Source organism: Thunnus maccoyii, chromosome 3 (assembly GCF_910596095.1).
Source record: "Thunnus maccoyii chromosome 3, fThuMac1.1, whole genome shotgun sequence".
NCBI lineage: Eukaryota > Metazoa > Chordata > Actinopteri > Scombriformes > Scombridae > Thunnus > Thunnus maccoyii.
Window position 1 is genome coordinate 6,041,516 of NC_056535.1, and position 23,043 is coordinate 6,064,558.

General features: G+C 38.9%; 1 protein-coding gene across 11 annotated transcripts in view; it reads right to left on the minus strand.

Annotated features, from left to right (window-relative positions):
- Positions 1-23,043, minus strand: part of cntn4 (contactin 4) — a 204,705-nt gene that overhangs the window by 46,972 nt on the left and 134,690 nt on the right. For 7 of the 11 annotated variants that reach the window (XM_042401257.1, XM_042401241.1, XM_042401273.1 and 4 more), the window contains 6 exons: positions 18,321-18,524; positions 14,107-14,209; positions 12,921-13,105; positions 8,344-8,483; positions 3,644-3,773; positions 2,638-2,788 (listed from right to left, as the gene is read on the minus strand). In XM_042401257.1, the coding sequence (XP_042257191.1) occupies positions 2,638-2,788; positions 3,644-3,773; positions 8,344-8,483; positions 12,921-13,105; positions 14,107-14,209; positions 18,321-18,524 (913 nt within the window). Of the gene's footprint in view, positions 1-2,637; positions 2,789-3,643; positions 3,774-8,343; positions 8,484-9,880; positions 10,211-12,920; positions 13,106-14,106; positions 14,210-18,320; positions 18,525-19,107; positions 19,217-19,348; positions 19,461-23,043 lie in introns of those variants that run through there. The other 4 variants (XM_042401307.1, XM_042401314.1, XM_042401299.1 and 1 more) reach the window with 4 other exon arrangements.

The following is a 23,043-nucleotide window of genomic DNA, read 5'->3' on the forward strand; positions in this document are numbered from 1 at the left end:
CGGTTATATACCTAATACGCTGGTTGCCAACTGCCGTTAAAGAAGAAGAAGGAGAATACGTTTTTTCAAACAGAGTGGTACATCCTGTCAGCTGAGGTGTTTCCTATCTGTGCAGCCGAACACAGCAGCTCCTCCACGGACTGTTTCACCCTGATGTTCCTAGTACTTCCTCCACAGGCTCCACTTCACTCAGCTGCCCGACAGACCCGCTGCTTCTTCCAACTTTAACCTGAATAACAAACCGGGGCTCAGTGCTCCTGTTGGATCCACATGGTGAGCCGGTGCTAGCTGGGAGGCTAGCGGAGCGTTAGCTGCAGCATGGCCGGAGGGAAGCACAGACGACTAGCCCTGGCTCTCCGAGTGGATCCAACCGGAGCGCCGAACCCCGGTTTGTTATTCAGGTTAAAGTGGGAAGAAGCAGTGGGTCTGTGGGACAGCTGAGTGAAGTGGAGCCTGCGGAGGAAACACCAGGAACATCAGGGCGAAACAGTCCGCAGAGGGAAGCACAGCCAGAGCCGATATTTCATTTTAAAACCTTTATCGGCCGATACCGATGACATGCTGATATTATCGTGCATCCCTAATTTATTTAGAGTAAAGACATTAAAACATATTTCTGAATATCAAACATAAAACAGAACTACCAGAATGAAGATAGTGTTGAGGAATTACATCTGCTAATTGTCCATTATCATGGTACTCCAAGTGCTCTAAAGGACTAAGTTAAGCGAATCCATCTTTCAGCTACAGCAGCAACAATAAGAATTCCCTAATTTTAAATATTCAACAGTAATTTATACTTCAATGGTTTAAATCTTTAATGATTCATTATTTATCACAGCAGTTGGTCATTGTGTAAATTATAGTTAGGAATAAGTGAGAATACTGACGCACAAGTATATGCAGTGATAGAATTTCAGGAAAACAAAGCATCTCTTTCACACTGCTACAGATACTGCCATTTCATTTATCACTTACGACATCAATTTGTGTTATGCCAAAGAGAAATATGTAATAAATTTTAAACTGAGTTCACAATGGTCCAGGTGCTGTGAGGTTGAAATGTGTGATGGAAGTGGCACAGGGCGAGTGAAGGGCACCAGCAGCGAAACCACTATGCAAATTCCCCACCACTTTGTTTGACAAGCAACAACACTGCTTTGTATATATGCAAAGCCTGGCAAGACACTGTGCACACAGTCCTGCTGTCAGAGCAGAGTCATGCTAGAGTGGTGACACCCAATGGGTGACCCCTATCTGCAATTAGGCTTCTGGGCCAGACTTCGCACTTCATTCAGACAGACACACACTAACACTGGCAAAAGTTATCACATATAGCACACATCACATCTCAGGGGTCAACCGTGGCAGGACACCAAGATCACCCTCTGTTCCTCAAAAACTTGTCTGAAGTTGAATAATTTGATTTCAGGAGCCTTTATCATCCCTGCTGAGGTGAAAAGTACTTGATTAGCACTTTGAATTTACTCAGCAGCCGGTCTGTTTGGCCATGACTAAAGATAAAACACAGCAAACCCCATTAACCATTACTCAGTGAGGCTCCATGCAGCTTTTTCTCTTTGCTGTTCTGCAAGTGTTCTCACCACATCCAAGGACTGCATCAAAATCTCTCCATGGACATACAGTAACAAAATATATCACAGTAACTGGAGCCTTTTGGTGCACCATGATACAGTATTTTTGAATCCATAAAATTATCTAATTATTCTTAATCTTGTGATTATAAAATAGATGATTACATAAAACAATAATTTTAAGTTATTATGGATTTTACAATATATCTTATTGGGGTGATGTAATATTTCACTCTATACTGACCATTTTAAATTTGCCTGTTTGAAATACTTGCTTAAAAACAAGTGTAATACACCTTTACAATGTACAGTATATTTTAAAGGGGTACTCCAGCAATTTAATGTTTCACTTTCATGAAGTTGGGGGACTCAAAAAAGAAAAATTACAAAAAGAATGGTCTAAATTGAAGTGCCAGAAGCTGAGATATCCTGATTTTTGGTATCTAGTATGTGTCACGCACCAAAATTCCCCTGAATCCTACATCTCCCATAATGCAATGTGGTAGCACCATTCTGTTTTGAATTTTAAGGCTCAAGTCCAAACTGTGCTATCCCTGGTGACATCATTAAACCCTAATGACAAACATAAAGTTTTCTCAAACTTTGGAAAGCGCCCTCCAGAGACACAGAAGACGGTAGGGGGGGGGGGGGGTCAAATATGTGGAGTGCTCCTTTAATGCTTTGAGAACACAGAAGTAATGGTCTTTGTCAAAGGGTTTGAGACAAGCAGGCTCTGAAAACACACTAATGCACCAATGATTGACATTTTTTTCATATCATATGTGCGACTCGTCCAATATTGCAACCAGCTGGGCAACACTGCGTTCGAGATGACTTATAATGAATAATTAAAATGTGAACAAGATGTTACATCTGGAGGGAGCGAGTGTTGCTAAGCATAAGATCTGTCTATATTAATACACAGGACCACAGCCTCCAGGGATCCGTACCTGGCTAAAAATAATGAGAGCACACAGAGGGAAAAGTCCAGCAGTTCTCACAGTGGGCTAAAGCAGAACAAAATGTCTGTGTGTTTTGTTACCTGTTACTTTCTCGGAGTGGTTCGCTGCCCTTCCGCCATGAGATCACACCCCAAGGAGACATCTTGGGCTTGCACTCGATGAGCACATCTCCTCCTACCTTCACCAGTGTCTGACTCCTCAGTTGGCTGTGAGAGAAATCTGGGGCAACAGCTGAGACAAGAGCAGCATATTAAAGGCACTGTTTGCATCTCTTTTCCTCCAAATTTTCTCTGATTATTTATCTCAAATTGAATTTATTACTGATAATTTCTTCACCATTTTGAAAAATTAGTTCATAAATACATTGCGTTATCGCCATGGTTAATTTAAAGACACTAGATTACATTCTTTATAATGTGAATAATTAGCAATCAGAAAGCTAAACAGTAAAGCCCATGACTGATGTGGAGTTACTGTAACTTATTATAATTCTCAGTTAGGCTTCAAGTGAGTCTACATCATATTTTCACAGCAGAGACAGAAATGTCATGTTCTAAAACTTTTAACTTAAGCCACATAACTTTAAAAATATGTGCCCTTTTCAAAAGGTGTGCAATTGCCAGACAGTGTCCCTGGCATCTTTTTCTTTTGAATCTCCACCTTGAGTTTGACTAGTGCACACTACTGCGTTGAGCCTGATTCCAATCAGCAACATGGTCAAGATGAGACATGCTGGAGGATGAATATAGTGAATGAGAGCTGCTGCCAGCTCAGAGCGGAGAGTGACAGGCTTGACAGGACAGATGGGCGAGGCTGGTGAACAGAGCAGCTCTGGCATACGTCACTGTCAGACGGACACATTCATCTTATAATTAATGCTTTTCAATTAGTGGCCAATAAGAGAGAGGCCGCAGGTCATCCGGCACTATTGAGCAGAGGAAGAAGATGGAGCAAACTTGGAAACAAATACAAACAAATGTATGCCTGCGCACATGTCTCCATGCCAACGCACATACCGTATGCACGCATGCGTGAGTGTACACACACACACACGAAACACATCCACACACTAAGCCAACGTCTTACCTATAACTCGGAGCTCTGCATTGGAGTAGACCTCGCCATGTTTATTCCCGGCCACACACTGGTACATTCCTGTGTCTGACAGGGTCAGGCGACTGATTGACAATGCTCCATTGCCAACCTGTATCCGCTCCTATGGACATAGAGACACATGTCTTTAATATGCTCTACTCTCACTGCTCATCTACATAAAAACAGCCAGCCAGTGGGCCAGTGAATTATGGTCTGGAAGTGACAGACGTGGCAATAAATCTAGGTTTTCATCACTAATGGAGGGAAAGGCTTGGGTGGATGGAGGCAGGCTAGCAGAAAATGACCCTAATCAATCTGCATGTTTATGAGAGTGAAATAAAACCATGCCCTATTTATATCTCCGACTGCACCACAGGGCCTGTTTCCCCTTCAGCAGGAGGAGAGGATAAGAGGGGAAGGAATATCTTAACATCTGAGGGTATACTGCATTGTGAAAATTGCTTTTCTGATAAGTATGCCCTATACATACTAAGTGCTGTGTACATGGTCATGCTGTACCTCCTCTTCATCTGTTTGGACTGTCGTTTTTTTTTGCCTGCCTGCAGGAGGACTCTTGCTCGTCACTGAGCCATCAAATTAAGATCTATCTAAGGACGGCTGGGCATGATGAACTAAAAACTCAGTAGGATCAGTGCATCTGTTGGACATTTAATCCTCAATATATGTTCATCTCTGTGAACTCAGGTTCTCCCTCAACTCCTTCTCTATACAGTATTAAATCCTTGAGCAGTTTTCATACATCTCCGTGCAGCCGTGTCAGGTTCCGCCTCCTCATGCCCTTCAGCTCCTGTGTTTTCCGCGGGCTCACCCATAATGTCATTAGAGCCCATTTCCATAGGGATGTCTGAGCGGCCTGAACTCCAGTCGCGGGGGATTAAGGTACTGTCACATGAAAAGAGAGACTGTCCTCACTGAAAGATCACAAACTAATCCTGTGTTTGAGCAGGTTGTGACTGAATTTCCATAACGCTCTGCGGCTCGGGATGTGCAGGGGGCGAATATCCCTGCTGGCAAGGGAGGCAAATGGTGGCATATATCAGTCTATGCATGGAAAGCACTCCCGTTTACGGCTGCTATTAATTAAGCATGACGTTCCTCTCAAATCAGCAGTTTTTCATGCGGGGACTTGGGGGGACCATCTGTACGCCTTATGCTGAATGGAAATGATTGGCAATGTCATTTGCCAACAACACTGGGTTGATTCTTTTGATATAAAACTGCAAAAACACATAAAGAATGGATGGCATGAAGGAATGACTTTTATGGTTTAGAAAAGTGAGCTGCTTCCATTTGATTGCTGGTAACAGATATGTTCTTCAGAATGACTAATTACTAGAAGCCTTTGTTGAGATGATGCAAAACAGATGTGAAATTTAAAAGAAGAAATACGCTACACTTTATAATATATCATAACAATATCAAACTACTACTATGGATTTAAGGAAAAGGGGGGAAATCTTTTTATTCAAATGCAATTTGAAAAAAACAAAACAAAAAGGAACACATGGGTAACATGAAATTGATTTTGATCTTACAACTTCGATCTCATAAACAGTGAAGGGAAAATGTCACTACAGGGCTTAACAACAAGAAATGATGCTGTGCTCACCAGAGTAGAACTGTGAAAGAAATCTGCTAATTATATTCACAGATATTTGATTAATCTACTGTATATGCCTGAGAAACTACAAGTAGACGTGAACTAAGCTCAACAGTAGCAGGAACAAAAGCTCTGAACTCAGTCTGTTTCCTCGGTTGAGCTTGAATGAAAGAGGAGAGAAAGGGAATTCAAACCACCTCCCCTCTCCTAATCAGGATGTGGTGGATTTTTGCCAAAATGATTTTCATTCCTGAAAATTCAAAGAATTTTTTTAAGAGGTCTAGCAAGAATAACCTCAGTTCAAGTATGCCACAGTAAGCCATGTCTATGGTGGTCCCATACTCCTCTAAATGGACTAAATCCTGTTTCACGGTGGAGTTTCCCTTTAATTGCACAGCCACTTAATCCTGCAGCCATTGTCAATAAAGCAGCAGAGAGTGAGGTCCTCAAGGTGAAAGCAGCCACAAGAAATGGAGCATTCCAATAAACTATCTCTCTATTTTGATGTAGGGCGGTGATACACAGCACCATCATGGAAGACCATGAGTCTTATCATTTGTAAGGGCTGCGTCTGAAACAGCAGTATGTTAACTGTCTGTCCAACAAAGAGACCAGCACCTTTAAAACCAGTCTGAGAGTTACGATTATTACAGGGAAACACTAAAAATAGTTGGGCTTCTTAAATATTTTAAATGGCTGACACTGAATAATTGAATGCACATATACTCAGCTGTATACAGTATATACGACCCTCTAGAAATCCACTGTGCTGTGTAGTCAATGACTTATGCGTTGTTATGTTATTTTCATTAATGGATTGCTCTGTCTCTCCTCTTCAAAGTTAGAAAACTGTCGGCAGAAATAAGTTTGTTGAGATATTCCAGTGAACGACACAATCAGAAAGCTCTAATTGATTCACCGTAATAAATAACAACAAATGGCGCTTCCTCTTCCCACTGCTCCTTACATCATTGACCTTTCCCTTCCTCCACTCATTAAGCCACTGTGGTTAATGGTGGCATTTCAAACAATGTAACACCTTTGCTGATTAATCCGTTCTCCTACGCATTCTGAATATATCCATTTATTACATCTATGTTAAGGGGAAATCTGCTGCACAAAAATCAACACAGTCATTGTAACCTTCAATCATAATCATGCATTCAGTGCTATGAATCCAGATGGCTGAGTGTGATGAGGTGTGTTAGTATTTTCACCTATTTTGGAGGGTTTTTTTTTTTTTTAAAGCAGTTGTGCTTTCATTTAAAAGGGACATATTATGCTTTTTCTGGTTTTCTGTTATTTATTTACTGTTATGATATCAGATATGCCAAACATGGTCAAAGTTCCAAAATTTGACTTAACATATATAAAGATGCTCCCTGCCAGTCAAAATCCAGGGCTTCAACGTGATCTGAATACTCATATTCAGATACTCCAATGTTTTTTTCGACCTTGCCTACGAGCTGATGTCGGCTTGTCTAGCTTGTCCATTAATGGCCGTTTGTTCTGTAGCCTTGGTTGCTAAGGTTGTTTGCTAAGGTTTTTCCATGTGTTGTTCTCATATTTTGAATCGGGTTTTGGCTCGAACATGTACGGATGTATTTGAGAAGTTGACCTTTTGACTAAAGAACAAGAAAACGTAGTCAAATCCTACTACTATAATTTGTTTCATGGTTTGTTTATGTAGCCTCCCAAACTGGCGGGTGTCTGCTGAGGGGCAGCTTCCAAGAGCTGGCCAATCAGAACATAGTGGGCTCATCTGGGGGGGGGGGGTCTTAAAGAGACAGGAGCATGTTTCTGACAGATGGTGAACTGAGGGGCTGCATAAAGGGTCAGGATGAGTTAAATATCCAGTAGAGCCCCAGATTAAAAATATAGACCTGCATTATATGCCCCCTTTAAATGTATTCAGTTCAAATAGAAGTATAGGAGTGAGGTCTCATGAACAAAATGAAAAAAATAGATCATATGGACTGTGAATGGCCCATTAGAATGCTCACAATATTTATTATTTTATGAAACAACCAATAACGACAAAAAACTGCTTTTTTTCCAAACACAAAAAGAGATGCTCTGTTTTATTTTCTAGTGTTACCTTATAAAAGGTTTTGATAAAAATGTTAGCCATAGGTTAAACAGATTGTTGCTTATTTTTTCCTGGATAGCAAGCCAAATCTGTTTTTTATGAGAAAGAGGCTTTGCTGTGCAGAGTGTTGCCTCTAGTAATGTAGCGACAGACTGGGTTCATTCCAGCGACATGTATAACATTCAAGTACTGATCGATATCCTCTGGTGTGTTTGTCTCCTTTTTTGCATAATGAAGCAAATTAACATAATGCCTGTTTATTTATCAGGTGCAAGCTGTGCCTGAGTATCCAATCAATCTTACCCCAACAACCTGGCGAAAGGATCCAATATGATAATCCAATACAATGAAGGAATATTGAATCATATTTTGTGTTCTGCTGCAGTTAAAGTTAGATGTACAAGAAAACTAGCTGGAGCCACAACAGCCTCATCTTTCATCACAGTACCCATACTGGGAATTCAGAGGGGGCAGAGGGCTAAAATGGATGTGCAGTGTATGTATAAAGAATCTCACTTTTTCCTCTTTAGCGGCACAGGATTAATAACTGCATGTTGAATCTCTCTTTGCCGAAGAAAGATTTAACAGAAGATTATGGTAGCACTTATAACGCTATACTTTCCAGACTAGCATGAAATATTGGCCTGTTTACAGTTTGGTCTTTTAGAAAAGCAAAGCACAGTGGACATACTCTAATTCCTTTGAAATAAATGCTGTTTTGCAGAACTGAATCACATAATGTATTGCTGCACAGGAGGAGCTGTGTTGTAATGAAGAAGACAATAATGCATGGTAATTAGTCAGTAAAGCCAGAACAAGCAGCACAATAGAGCTTTCAAAATACAGTACATGGTTGCTCACATTCTTCATTCAGCGGCACAGAGTGTGGGAGAAACATCTGTGCCAAAGCTGTTGCGTAAGTCTAACTTTGGAAGCAGAATGTCATCTTCTAAAGAGATGCATTCGCTTGGCAGATCTCACCTCTGCGGACTCCAGGTTCTCTCCATTTTTCATCCACCTGTAGGAAGGCTTCGGCTTCCCCGTGGCTTTACATTCCCACACCACCGAGTCATCAATGAGCTTTTGGACATCTTGGGGTTTCTCAATGAGATGAGGGGGAGCTGGAAAATGTTAAAAAAATGATGAAAATAGTAAAATTATGTGGCTACTGTATAATGAAATTAGCAACAGCATAGTTTCTGCTGGGGTCGAGATGAAAGAAGAGAGGAGTTGGTAACAATATTGATACGGTAATGTGATTCGTATTGAACCATTACCAGCTGGTCATAATTTAGTTGTAGTAGCTGTCAATTATTTTAGGAATGATAGCAGGTTCCCACCCTCTGTGTTGAATTTTGGTGATGGGACTCATTTATTACCTTTCATTTACGCTGAATTATCACTGAAGTACTTCTTCTATGGTTTCTTTTAGTTTCCTAGTGTGCTTAGACTGGAACTAAAGTGATGAAAACCGGATCCATATACATTAGGGTGGCTACTGGTGCCATAAAACCCCTCCATTCAATACAAACTGAGTAAATGATGGTATAATTATACAGGAAGAGAATTGATTCTTGCTGTGTCATGCAAGTAACTCAAGGCTAGTTAATGATTAAGAAAAAAACAAACATAAAAGTAGATCTGTAAAGTTCTCTCTGTGTAATGCTCTGTACATTCTGGTTGATGTGTAGGTCAAGCTACTATCATCCTATATCACACAAGGCCAGTGTCAGGACAAGAGTAATGGCTGACCACACTTTCCCATTCCACAGACCTCACCTAATGCCACTCTCAAGGACTGACCTTTGTGGAGGCTTTTCAGTAACAGTACAAATCCTGCTCTAATTGGCTGGTGCAATACAGTATTTTGCCTTTGAGAGAAGCAGGATAAACACGGTGAGAAATTCAATAATGGCAAATGCATCCCTGCACGATCTCTGTGCATTACAACTTCACAATGTAGCCGATGCGTGAGCGAGTGTGTGTGTGTGTGTGTGTGTGCTGTATGTAGGTGTTCAGAGACAAAGAAAAAAGACAAATAAAAGAGGTGCATGTAGAGACAGGAGGGGGGTATTTGTGCAGTCTTGTGTATTTATGTCGGAGTCCTGCAAAGACTCCACATCAAAATCCGTTCAGTATCAAAGAAATGTATGTATTTGTGGATCTTGCGTCGTACTATAGGCCTTTAAGATCTCTTGGCAGCCGAGGCTGCTGCACAAGGTTGGCTGAGGTCATTAACTGTTAACTTGTATTGAGGCTGTTCTTTTGCCATCTGTGGAAATGGTTCAAGACTTACAATTTCCTTTGACTGAAAGCTACTGAAAAATGAATCTTCTGTTATTTATCCAGCAACAGAGAGGAGACATTTATGTAACAACTATGCTCACCTCCCCGTTATTCTCTCAATGGATATATTTTTTACATCAATTTCAGATTTATTTCCAGTACTTGTACCTGCAGAAGCCTATGCAGTATGTGCTTTGAAAAGAACTCACTTGGAGAGATGGTAGAAACTTACTCTGTAAGACTCCACCATCACCAGTCATTCAGCATCACATCCATTCACGCTACCGCAATCCTCCATCAGAGCCTGGCTGAGCTGCCCCGCCCACTGCACCTTTCAGGCCTGCATTGTTGTTGTTGTTTTTTTTTCTCTCCTCACTGTCAGGGTCCCTCACTCTATCCCTCACCCGCTGCAAACGTATCGACTCTCAGTCAACGCTTACCAAATGAAAGCAGGCAGCCCATCTCTGCCTGAACTGGGCCAAGCGCGTATACAATCGAGCCAAATGTCAAGTGGCAAAAGCAGAGGAAAGATGGGAATTTATCTTATCAGTGAAATCACTGTGAGATAATGCAGCGGTGAGTCTATAGAAACACAAATGTGAATACAGCTAACCTGTCACAGCTTTGCATTTACTTTCCTGCTGGGTAATATCAACATCAACAGGCGGGCAAAGGCCCATTTCTTTTCCAAGCTTTACTTTCAGAGATGGAAATTTGACAAACCACTTGTCTTTGGCTTCAATTTGTCATTAAAAACTGCTTTCAATGGAGAATTATGACTAATATGGAGAAAGATGGTGACTAAATGCATCCAAAGTGAAAAGAACTTTTGCATTAAGATATAATTAATCTAATCTCACCTCGAGCATAAAACCACAAATTTGGTTCTTAAGCCTCAATACAGTTAATGAATTCCTGTTTCTTTAAATACATTTTCTATTTTATGAATACACTTCTTTAAAGTGACAAGATGAATGAATACATTTCTTTAAAGTGACAAAGACAAGATGAAGTGATGGAAAAATCTAAAATTTAAAACCACTGTTGTAAATTGGAAATACAGCTCCTTCATATCCGTTAGGTCAACTTGTATTAGTGGGGTTCAAGACAGAAAGAACAATGTTTTTTGCATCTAACATTGACATTAAAAGGGTGAGAATGTTTTAACAATGACCATAAAGCCACCATAAAGCAACCCTTCATTTCTTCCTGTCTTAACACAAAGCCCGGCTCTTCCCACTGTAGCTTGCTTGGATGTACAAGAAATACCCTTATCGATTCCCCCATTGGCTTACACTGCTGACGAATGTCTCAAAGGCTTAATTCAAAGGTAGTTCAAAATAAGATTACTGATTTTTATCACCTGGCTGCAGACAGCATGAGAGAGAGAGTCGGGGGGGGCAGGGAGAGAGACTGACAAAACACATCAAAAATAAGAGAGGACCGACAGCTCTAAAGGACAAATCAAGACTTGGTGGATCACGGCATGCTCCTGGGCTGTTGTAGTGAATGAGGCTGAGAGTTTCCAGGGCTGTTGTAAATAATGGCAAATTGTTTAATGCCCCAAATGAGTTATTTCTGACAGCTGACACAGCATGACTTGAAAGGGAGAAAATCAGAAGGAAGAAAACAAAGAGCGGTCAAGGTTGGAGGAAAATCCATAGATTGTTCAAAGAGCAAGCTAACTGCTCGAAGAGGAATTCTGGTTAAAAATATTGTTCAAATATAAATGTCATGGTGTTTTTTTATCCATAAATTCCTGACCTCTTGTAATTAATGCACATGGAAAGTTACCAGGCTGGGTAAACAGCTCTAGTACAGAGATTTTGTTAATTATCATAGAGGTTAATTTTCCGACTTTGATTATTTATATGGATCGATGAATAGGATTTGTGATATCAATATCTTGTTTCCTACTTATTACCTTTCTCCCTGGGTTTCAGTCTAGTGTTAATAAGTCACAAAACTCCACCAATTAAAGAATATCAGACACTGATTGCACACAGAATCAGTGTCTGTTTCCCAAAAACTTTAAAGTTTTTGGGAAAACATCAAAAGTTATTTGTTGTTATCTGATGTGTTTCTGGAGCTGTTTCACAATCATCCACAATTAATTTGAAATTTTCCAGCTGTGAGCAGCTCCTCTATTATCTATGTGTGCATTGTGGGAGAATAGAGTACATCATGTATGCTGATTGTTTTGTGAATACTGACAAAATGAAATGCTCATGTAGTATGGAACTCACCCTCATATGTTTCAGGAACAAATGCCATTTAATTATCACAATGAATACTCCAAAATACTACTAATACTATTGTTATTTTGGGGTATTTTAGAATAAAATGTTTCAATTAAATTATACATGAACCATAAACAGTTATTGTTTCCCAGGTTTCTTGTATAAAACAAAGGAATAAAAATCATAATTAAACATTTAGACGGTTGGATGTGATATTTTTGCACATGGCATCAGTAAGGAAACAATCCCTGAGGTCTGACAGCCTGCAGATGTGTTGACTTTTTAACTTAATTAATTTAAACATTAGCCAAAATCAATCTATTTGGGATTCATAATAATTATTTAATTGCTAAAGTAATAAAATTCAAATCAATAGTATTCACTATATAAAACAATAAAAAAGCCACACTGAATGCAGATACCATCATGTTTACACTGATGAATTAATGAATAGCAAGCGTTTTTTTTCATTTTGTGAGAACAGCTGGTGGAAGTTGAATTTTGAAATGAAGTGGACTACACATTCCAGCCAGTGGTTATACCGACTGCTAAGTATCTGAACTCAATAGGTGTGAGTCCAACAATGGTTGGATCTATTAACGCCCTTCCTGTTGATCCAGATGCTGCAGTGCAGATTACGTCCCTGACATACAGTATGTGCCACTGGTCTATGTATAGTACATTTAACGGCTTTGATCTCCAGTCAAGTTGGATGTCAATCATGATGCCATCTGGTGGAACCCAATACAAGGCTCACCAACAAGGTCGTATCCAAGGGCTCAGCCTCATCCGCGTCGCTCCTTTAATCTGGATCAAAATATTAGAGGCATCATGGCTGACAGCCTTTAATCATTTTGATGTGCTGTTAAAACGAGCCTCCCTCCTCATGTATACCACATGAGCCTCTGCCGATCACCGCTGACTGCTTTAGAAGACTAGTTGTGTCTGCTCTCACTGCCTCTCTCAGTCTGAGCAGGGCTGACAGATGTGGTGCATGCTGGTCAAATATTCATGCATGATAGGATCACCTACCGTAGAAAGAGAGCTTTCCTTTCACTGTGTTCATTCCCCTGGAGTTTTCCGCCACACACTCATATGTGCCGGCGTCCTCCTGTTGGAAATATGGGATTTCCAGGACACCGCTGGCTTTCCTCATGTCCACTTTCCTGGGGAAAGGTACACTGTCCACTCTCCTCCAGTTTATAGAGGGCACCGGGCTGGTGAGAAGAGACAGAGAGAAGTTTACCCCTTCTGAGGTCACAGCTTTCAATTTTTGTGAATGACTTATTTCTCATGAGTGGACAAATTCTGCCACATGTACAGATTCTTATCTTTTGAAGGGTTTTTCAAGGCACAAAATAGAGAAAGAGCAGTCATTTTTACTCAAACTTATACAGTTTTATGGATAATTGTTTGACACACAAAGAATTAAAACAAAACTGCCACACATAAACTTTCAGTGCATTTACCAGACTTTAGTCAGAAACTGATAAACTGGAATTATAGTTGAATTTGTGCTGCAAAATACTGATCCCATGCACTAATGATAAAGACAGTAATTTTAGATGGTGAATAATGCAGAACCCAATTAGTAGCAAACAAACATCCCTTAAAAGAGCTTTTAAATGCCTTAATTACATCATTATCTATACACATACAACCCAACATTAACTCAAGGTCTTTCAATTATTTGAATTTAATGCCTCAGAATTGCCTTAATTTGCAAGTTGTGGGGACATGGTGCTTAAATTAACCTTCAATTATCCTTAAATCCTTAAAATGCAACTGATATAGGAGCACAACATTTAGAGCGCTTCTTTGGTCTTTTAAGGATCAAAGTTACTTTGGTCACACCATGATAATATTCATATGAAAGGCTTAAAGGGCTTATATGGGGTTTCATTCCCTGGTGAATGTATGTAAAACTGCAAGAATTACCTCAGACTCCAAAGAGTTAAGTACAACTTAGGCATATTACCTACTCCTGTACTCTGGGCGCCAGTGCACTGTGTTACAAAACCTGTTATTTTAACTGAAGATTCTTACATCACAACATGTGCCCTTTAATTTCTCAGATGCAAAGCCTAGCTTGAAACACTTGAGGATTGCAGCAAGGTGGTGAAACACATGAAAAAAAAAATATCCCAGCGCTTTTCTAGTAATATTTTTCCTTTTATATGCTAGTGAGTGTGCTGATCCTGACTACGAGTGGGCTTACTTTCCCAGAGCGAAGCATTCCAGCTTTACAGTGGATCCTTTGGCAACATGAACAACCTCTGGAAACTGAACTTCAATCTTTGGCTCATATTCACCCATCACACCTGAAAGAGAAATGCAAATGAGTGCTAGTGTTAGTGAGAAAAAAAAAAAAAAAAGTTGTGTTTTTGATTTGTAACTCAAGTTAAACAACTCGGGCAAAAAAGAAAAAAAACAAAAAAAACAAGTTGTGGTTTCTGCTGTTACTACTCAACCACTGAAAAACCCTTTTCAAGTACAGCCCTCTTTTACTATAAGCTGAAATGTTTTTCAACTTCCAATGCTGTGCGATCTGAGCGGCAGAAACACACTCTGCTCTCAGCGCTGTCACAGAATGCTCTCCCATTGAAAATAATGAGAAAAAGAAGCCAAACACACAGCTCTCCAGTGGACATGCAACACACTGATGTTGAATGGAAAAACAACTTTGAGAATTCATAGACGGTTTGAGCTTTTACATCCAGATGAGTTTCATCTTGTTGTAGTGCTAACAGCTATGAACCAGAAAATGGGCACATAAAATCCCCCTGGGTGCTGCCACTGTGTCTACAAAGCATCCCATTCACTGTCGGTGAAGCAGCTCTGGTGGATTATAATATTGCTGCTGTGCATGCTAAAAATCTCTGGATAAAGAAGACAGGAATGTGGGCTCTCTGGCGTTGTAGCTTAGGGAGAGACTTATTCATAGATCAAGACTGGAGTGTCTTGTATATTTATTATTATTATTATTTATTATATTCTTCCCTTTAAATGACACTAAGGTAAATTATATTAATTCATTTGTAATTGGGTGAAATTTCATTTTTCCTGGCTGTGCCAATTCTCAGCTTGGCTGCACAATCACAGTATTTTAAGCCACTCTCATCTACCGGTGTAACAATAGGTCCCCCCCCCCCGGCTGTAATTCAAGGCAATGTTGCACAAATAGCTCTAGAGATGGAGGAAACAGGCCAATTTCATCTCGTTGATTTGGTGAGGCATGTGTTATCAGGATGGTTCCCTGAGTGACTGTGAAAGCTAATTCAGATCCTTATCACAACTGTCTCATACTGGAATGTAACCACAGCGCTATCACCCATGTTCAAGCAGACAGGTGGAAGTGGATGGGTAATTGTCTCATACCATAACCTTTTGTAGGGGACACCTGTTTAATACACCCCCTGCCTGAGCCCCTATGACCGTGAGGTAAGGCTGATGTTTTGCTGCTAGTCGCGGCGCCTTGGTGAAATAAAGGTATAATGAAAAAAGAAAGGGAGGGAAAGGGAGTGCTCTGGAATTGCTAGAAAAAGCAATTCCTCAAATCACACCAGTTATTCGCAATTGTGTCACTCAATGATGGTGATGAAAGACGTTTTGAGAATATTTATATTCATTTCCACAGAATACTCCAAACCTGCCATTCATTCACAATTTAATTGTCTAAATATGTGACAACTATTACAGTGTTGACAGCGCAGTTGTCTGCATTCAAAATGTATTGTTTCAATAAATTGCATTTGGTATTGTTTGAACATTTAGTCAAGTAGATACAGTTTGTTTTATGTCAGATACTCAGGCTGTGATTTAAAAGGATTTCAACTAGTAACTTCTCAAAACCGCCTCATCTATTATTTTCATTTTGTTACAAATTCAGCCTCTGGTCTCCAAAGTTGCAAGCTGAGCCCTATATTACTACAACAGAGCTACACAACTGCATTACAAAAGTTAACTGGGGAAATGCTGTGATTTGAGTGAAGTGTTTTGTCATATCCTGCATCATTTCCTGTGCCAACATTTCATTCAATAGTGGCTGCCAAGATCCTGTGATACTTCTACTACTGCCACTACTAATAACACTTTATTTTTATTTCCCCTATTTAACACTTATTATTAGTATATAAAGAATTAATAACTCACTAGTGTAGTTGTAAGTCAATAAGAAGACATTTTTAATATTCATCTTTGTATTTGTCAACAACCATCTCCCTTATAACGCCTCATACTCTGCATCCATAACTGGTGTATAAACAGTTGATAACATATTGTAACATATAACACATATGATATGTTTTCACTTTAGTTTAACACATCATTACATCATCAACAGTTTTAATTCACCACTGAATAATTCATAAATGTGTATAAACATTTAATCAATATATAACACTGTAAGATTGGTTCATGTGTGTAATATATATCATCATATGTAATAATAATAATGCTGTGCTATCAAGCACTCATGAACTGTTTATAAGCCAGTAATGGATGCTTCATATGAGGAGTTACAATTGTTAATAAATATATTAATAAACACTTTTAAAATGTCCTTAAATATGCTCAATACTACGTTGTAATGAGTTATAATGTCTATATACTGCTTATGAATGTTAAGAAGGGGGTATTAACCCATAAAACACCCATAAAAATATAAAAGACATTTCTAGTAAAAATTACATTTAACTCCATATTTCTTCTGCTGCATTAGATATGGTAAAAGAACACGATCCTGGAACGAAAGCCTACAATTAGATTACTTGCTGACAATGACCTTTCCTCTGGAGTGCCTTGATAAGGCCAGCCTAAAGCATCGGATCCACATGTTAAAGGACATGCTGAAATTAGCAAAGAAAGAGATAATTAACCTTTGAATTTCATTTGTATTCCTTAAAACCACTTGTCCTACTTTCAGGTACAAATAAAACAAAGGTGGATTTTTGTTTCTCGTGACCAGGACCAGTCCTCATTTTAAGCAGGGTTGTATTAAATAAACCCAGTGATTTTAGCCTGTGTTGACAGGAGAGGAGCTGCATTTTCAGTACTATTGAAAGTGTGAATCAAAACAGAAGTAAAACACCATCCTATGAAATTGTGTGGAGAGAAAACACAAACAGACGAGCTGTGATGAGAGGTAATTATATATATATATATATATATATATATATATATATATATATATATATATATAAATAATAGACTAGATGGCGACTAATTATATAGTGAGGGGGTGTAATTTATTTAGCCACACTATGTGGTCCAGACTGAAATATCTAAACAACTACTGGATGGATGGCCATGAAATTTTATACCGACATTCACAGTCCCCTTGAATCAGCAGGGGATGCCCTGACTTTTTCTCTAGTGCCACTTGACGATAATTTGACTGACTGCCATTAAATTTGTTACAGATATTCATGGTGCCCAGAGGATGAATGCTAATGACTTTGATGATCTTCCAACTTTTTGTCTAGAGCAATCATCACATCAAAGTTTACACTTATCCAGTGAAATGTATCAACATCTACTGATTGGATTGGCACAAATGTTTGTACAGACGTTCATGGTTCCCAGATGCTGTACCCTAATGACTTGATCCCCTGACCTTTCCTTTATAGCTGATAACTGATTGCCATGATATTAATGATTGCCATCAGTACAGTCATGTTTGTACCAATATCATGCCATGAATGACTTTTTATCTAGCTATTTTTTTCCTCAACATTTTAATTTATGACCAAATAAAAAATCACATGACAAACTGACCTAATTAAAAAATGTCACACTATACTAACACGCTAAACTAAGATGGTTAACATGGTAAACATTACACCTGCTAAACATCAGCATGTTAGCATTGTCATTGTGACCATAAGCTTTTCAGTGTTTATCATAATTATCTTGCTTATACAATAGTCACGTACAAAATTATATGCAAATACCAAACTATATTTATATGTGTACATATGTATGAAATTTTGCTAATAAAGTTTTGTGACTGCATTCTTTTGTCAACTATTGAATAAACATACTTTACTACTCCAACAGGTTTGTGCTATAAGGAATAATAGATAATAATAGAATGAAGAGGCTACGGGTTATCTGAAAATAATGCACAACATCTGACCAATTAGAACTGAGCATGCTCAGTGGCCATTATGTGAAACCGTAGTACATAAAATACAGTAGAGGTGCATCACAAATCTCATCTCCACATATGAGGGTTAAATATAGGCCTATAACATTTGAGAAAGGAAAATTAACAGCCCTGTGACTGGATACTCAAATTAGCAGATTCTACGACAAAACAGCTTGATGTGCAGTCCTGCAATCAACAGACTTACGCTCTAATTAGATTACTGATGCTCATGTTAACATGCTAGTGGGTTAGTGCAGTAAGTGTGTTCTATAAGCAGAGCTCACCATCACTGCGGAGCACTAGTGGAGTGGGTGGGCCCTGGACTCGGGTCTTCGTGACGGTGTTAGTCACCACACAGGTGTAGTTGCCCACATCTGAGGACTCCACTTTGGCGATGTACAGATTCCCTGTCTCCTGCGAGATGAAGCGGCGAGTGTCCTGGTTCACATATGTCGGGTACTCGTTAAAGATCCAGGAAAATACCAGATCTGTGGATCAAGGAGAAAAAGAGAATTCTCATTTTTAATGAAACCAAAAATGTTTTTTTTTCTTATTTTTTTGGGAGGGGTCATAAAACAGGGTGGAGAGCTGTGAGATATTTTGGTTGTATGGTGAGTGATAAGTTTTAACCTCCTGAGGGTATTTGTAATTGATGATAGGATCTGCGGGAGGTTACAGACAAATATAATTATCTGGACTCACTTCAAATGGCCTTTTTTCATGTGGATAATGGGGATTTGGTTGACACTAATAAGAAGCATTGGTAGCACTTTACAATAAGGTACACAACATTTTGAGTAATTATGAACAAACAATAAACAAAGCAGGACCTAGCAGCTAATTAATGAACAAGTCATTTCTAAATAGCTCAGACTCAGATTTTTGTCTCCTCAAATAACTACTCCGACGAATAGCTAGCATCCTCAACAAATAAATAAATGAACTGAGATATCATTTACAATAAAATTTACATATTATACCATCATATTGTTAGCTAACACATGCTAGCCAGCTAATGGGTAAACTGATATATATTGTAGTGAGCTGTTGTTTGTTAGTTCCATCACTCACAAATGACATTACGTCCTCCTTCCTTTCTCCAACTTTCATTTACAGCAACTTTTCTAGCTTCTAATTTTTTAAAAACTGGGACAGTGCACACTGCTAACAATTTAAAATTAGCTTAACTCAGCACTAAGCTAACGCTACACAGCTAAACTGAGGCTTTTAGTAAACCTATGATTGATACTGAGAAAACAGTAGCACAGAACTGTGTTTCATTAATGTCCAGGGAAGTGGAAAGGCTACTGACTGTAATAGCATCTAGGTGTATGCAATACCACTAATGATGGCTCTGTTCCATTTAGGTGTCCTACAAAGCCATTCCAGTGAGACAGCAACCGTCTTGTCAAACGGCTCAAAAACATTAGCGTAGATTAGTGCAAAGATTTCTGTGGATGTTATAGTTTTATAGGTAAATTTATTTATATCTTTCTAAATTTTGTTGTGATGTACAAAACAAATAAGGAGTTAGTCACTTCCTGCCATCATCTTTATTTGGATATGAAAAAGTCACAACTTGGGAAACAAGTTACAAATCTTTGTTGTGCAGTAGACCTAGATGAATATTTTTTATTCCAGCTTGATAAAGTCCTTGAGTTATCTGGAATTTTTTTTGTATTTATTTATTTGTTTATTTTTTGGCAGGCAGATCAAATGCTCTGTCTGTTCTGTCTTAGCACCATGATGAGTTGTTACACTAGTAACAGAAAAATAGTAACTAATGATGACAAAGTAAGGATTAGTTATTGGTTATGTGCCATCAGCAGCTGATTCACCGTTCATCAGGAATGATTTGTTATATAATTGGTTAGTAGGCTTACAGATCTATCATGCAACTTGTCAACAGATACAGGCTCATTAATGTGACATCCAACAGCTTGCTCTCATCTAACTTATTATCTGCTATCAAATCCTTAGTTTGAAGTTATTTAGGAAGCACTGGTACATATTCAGCAATTTGCACAAATTTACCATTGTGTAAATTGCAAAACATTTAATACCCATTATATGTTACAGGTGTGCATGATGACCTGATTCACTTGAGCAGATAATGATCTATAAAGGGGAAGGGGAACACATTCAAAACCCGAATCATTACTCTGGTTGATCCACAGCTGCTTATTTGACACTCTAGTGAATTCTACTTTTCATAATCCAAAACGGGTTCATTTTTGTTGTTTCAAACTTTTTCCATTTGACAGGAGTTGTACAGACATGCTGTTACAATAACAGTTGTGATGCAAGATGTTTGTATTCATGAGTGCGCCAGCATTTCTTTAAAGACATCTCAACCGTATTGGAGAAACTAGCCAACGGTGTTACTTATCACTAACTGGAAGCAGGCATCATGTTGGTGGGTACCTGTCAGACTTCTAAAATCAATAAACATTGCTGGAGTTTAAATGTCAGCCTTTGCCCAAAGTCACATCATTGTGTTGGAGTATTTCAAAATGAGCAAAACAAACATTTTGTAGTCATGAGATCCATGTGAAAATGCACATTTGCCAACTACAGCTAACTGAGCTCATTGTAATGCTCGCATACTTTGTGCAAGTTCGGTAAGAAGACAGATCATGACAGAAGATTTAGTTCTTGCAGTTATCTGGTTCATTGAGCTTAAAGCATGACATCCTGAGCATTAAATAAACTCATAATAATTATGTAATTGTAATAATAATTAATGACTGTTACAGTAAATTAAATTAGTTAGTTATCGGACCATTAACCTGGTCAATAATCCCATTTTCAAGTGAACCAGTGTTTAAAGTGAAACAAATGTTCACCAAAAAAACCTGAATGAAGGTCCTTAAGAGCACAATATAATTAATACAACATTCAAAACCAAAACAAAACATTTAAATCACTACGTCATTATATTATTATCACCAGTAAAAAGCAGCAGTACTGTAATTCAACCACAGACATCACTGCCCTGAATTTCATAGAGAAATGAGAAACACAATGCAGAGAGGACTGTCAGCAGCTACTGTATAACATCCAAAATCGATCTGCTAGAAGGAAACAAATGAATTCTAACCACATTTTACAACCTGCAATTTCAAAAAATTAGCGTATACACATACTGTATGCTGGATGAGTTCTTCACAATATTGATGTCACCTCATCAAATCTTAGTGTTGTGATGTCACCTGCTGCTCTGGAGTTCTGCAACAGGTGTACAGTAACTGACAGGAACCTGCTGAGCTTAATCAAACCCTACCACTTGTTAGTGGACTAGCAATTAAACAAAACAGACTTGGAGGAACCCTTCCCTTCGCCCGCCCTAGCTGCTTGGCCATTTATCACAGCATGATGCCATACTCCTGCTGGCTTAGAGGAGCAGGTACTGTACATAAGGCAAAGGAGGCGGCCAATCAGCATCATTTGGGGTTTGGGTTTAGAGTTTGGCTGTGCGTGTGGAGCTGCCGGAGCTGTGATGGCTCAGTAGAGGTCTGTGGGGACAAGGTACACTTCAAGGCAGGATAAGGCATGTTGTTTATATGTGTTTCCTCTCCAGTGCTTTTGGACTATGGCTGCACCTGCTCTTGTTCTATGTTTAAAACCCATAAGACTGCATGGCACAACAGGCGCTGCTGAATACCACGGAGAGCGAAAACATAATGAGATGTCTCACACAGCTGGCCAAACGGTCTTCAAAAAAAATCATCCAGGGCATTGATTTCATGGGTTACACAAGGCTCCCTGGTATAAAAACGGGACATCTCCAAGACAAATTGTAGAAGAAATCCAGCTGCCAAGGGAGACAGCATTACAATCACTGCCATGGTAACAGGAAATCAGCCTTATTTTTACTGTGACAACAGCCTTTGCACATGAGCTCAAATTAGCAATTTAAGTTAGTGTAAAGTCTGAAAAATTGATGTAGAACATGCCTTTTCAAATCTGAAAATATACAATAATCTTGATATAGCACTATGTGTAAAACAAACACTAGACTGGACACACTACTGGAGTCTATGGCTTCCTCTGGTCTGTCAAAAACTTATTATTATTTCCGAAACATTATCCATTGGCAAGAAATTTGCAGGAGTCCTCAAAGAGCTGAGGGTGGTTCCCTCTAGATTAGAGATCACTTTGCAGGAGTCACAATGAATAAAGCTGCTTCGGTCACATAAGGAGATGTAGTAGCAGCTTCAAAGGAGAGGCCTCACTGAATATTCAAAGCCTGAACAAGACATGCAAGTCAAACATGCCCTGTCTCCTTGCACAGTTAAGATCACACTCAGACTGATTTGTGCTACTATAATGTAAAGATGGAGCAGCGAGACAAAGACGGTGGGCCGTAACCCCAAAGTAGGCCTATCATCCTGCATGATGGCCGGAAAAGGAAAATACTTAGTCAACTTGCAGCACCTGTGGTGGACAGTATACACATGTATATACTCAGCTCAAATGTTACTTCACAGTGTGAGCAGGTAGTTTCATGAAGACAAATTAAAATGAATACATTCTTAAAATATTCAGTGTCAGCAACATGCAACTTTTATTATGGCATATTTGAATCACTCTACACTTTAACTTTTTTATACTCTGCTTTTGTAGTTATGCTCTACTTACACATTAAAAGAGTAAAGGGGGATTTAGAAGAGTACCCGTTTAATGTAGTGGTGGAAAATAACTAACTGCATTTAGTTTACTTATTACAGCTCAGTTAAACTGAACAAACCCTCTCACTGTGTCAATTAGCAAAAAAAACAAACCTCTGATGTATGTGTTAGCTTAGCTCATCAATATACACCAACAGAGCAGAGTTGGAAAGTACAATTTTAAGGTATATGTACTTAATTTAATTTTGAATTAATTTAGTTAATTTGGGGGACTTGCGAGACAGGGACTGAAAAAAAAAACAAAAAACAAACCCTGACCAGAGTTATCTCTCTGTGTTAACTTTTGAAAGTTTGTTCCAGAGCCACAGAAGACAGT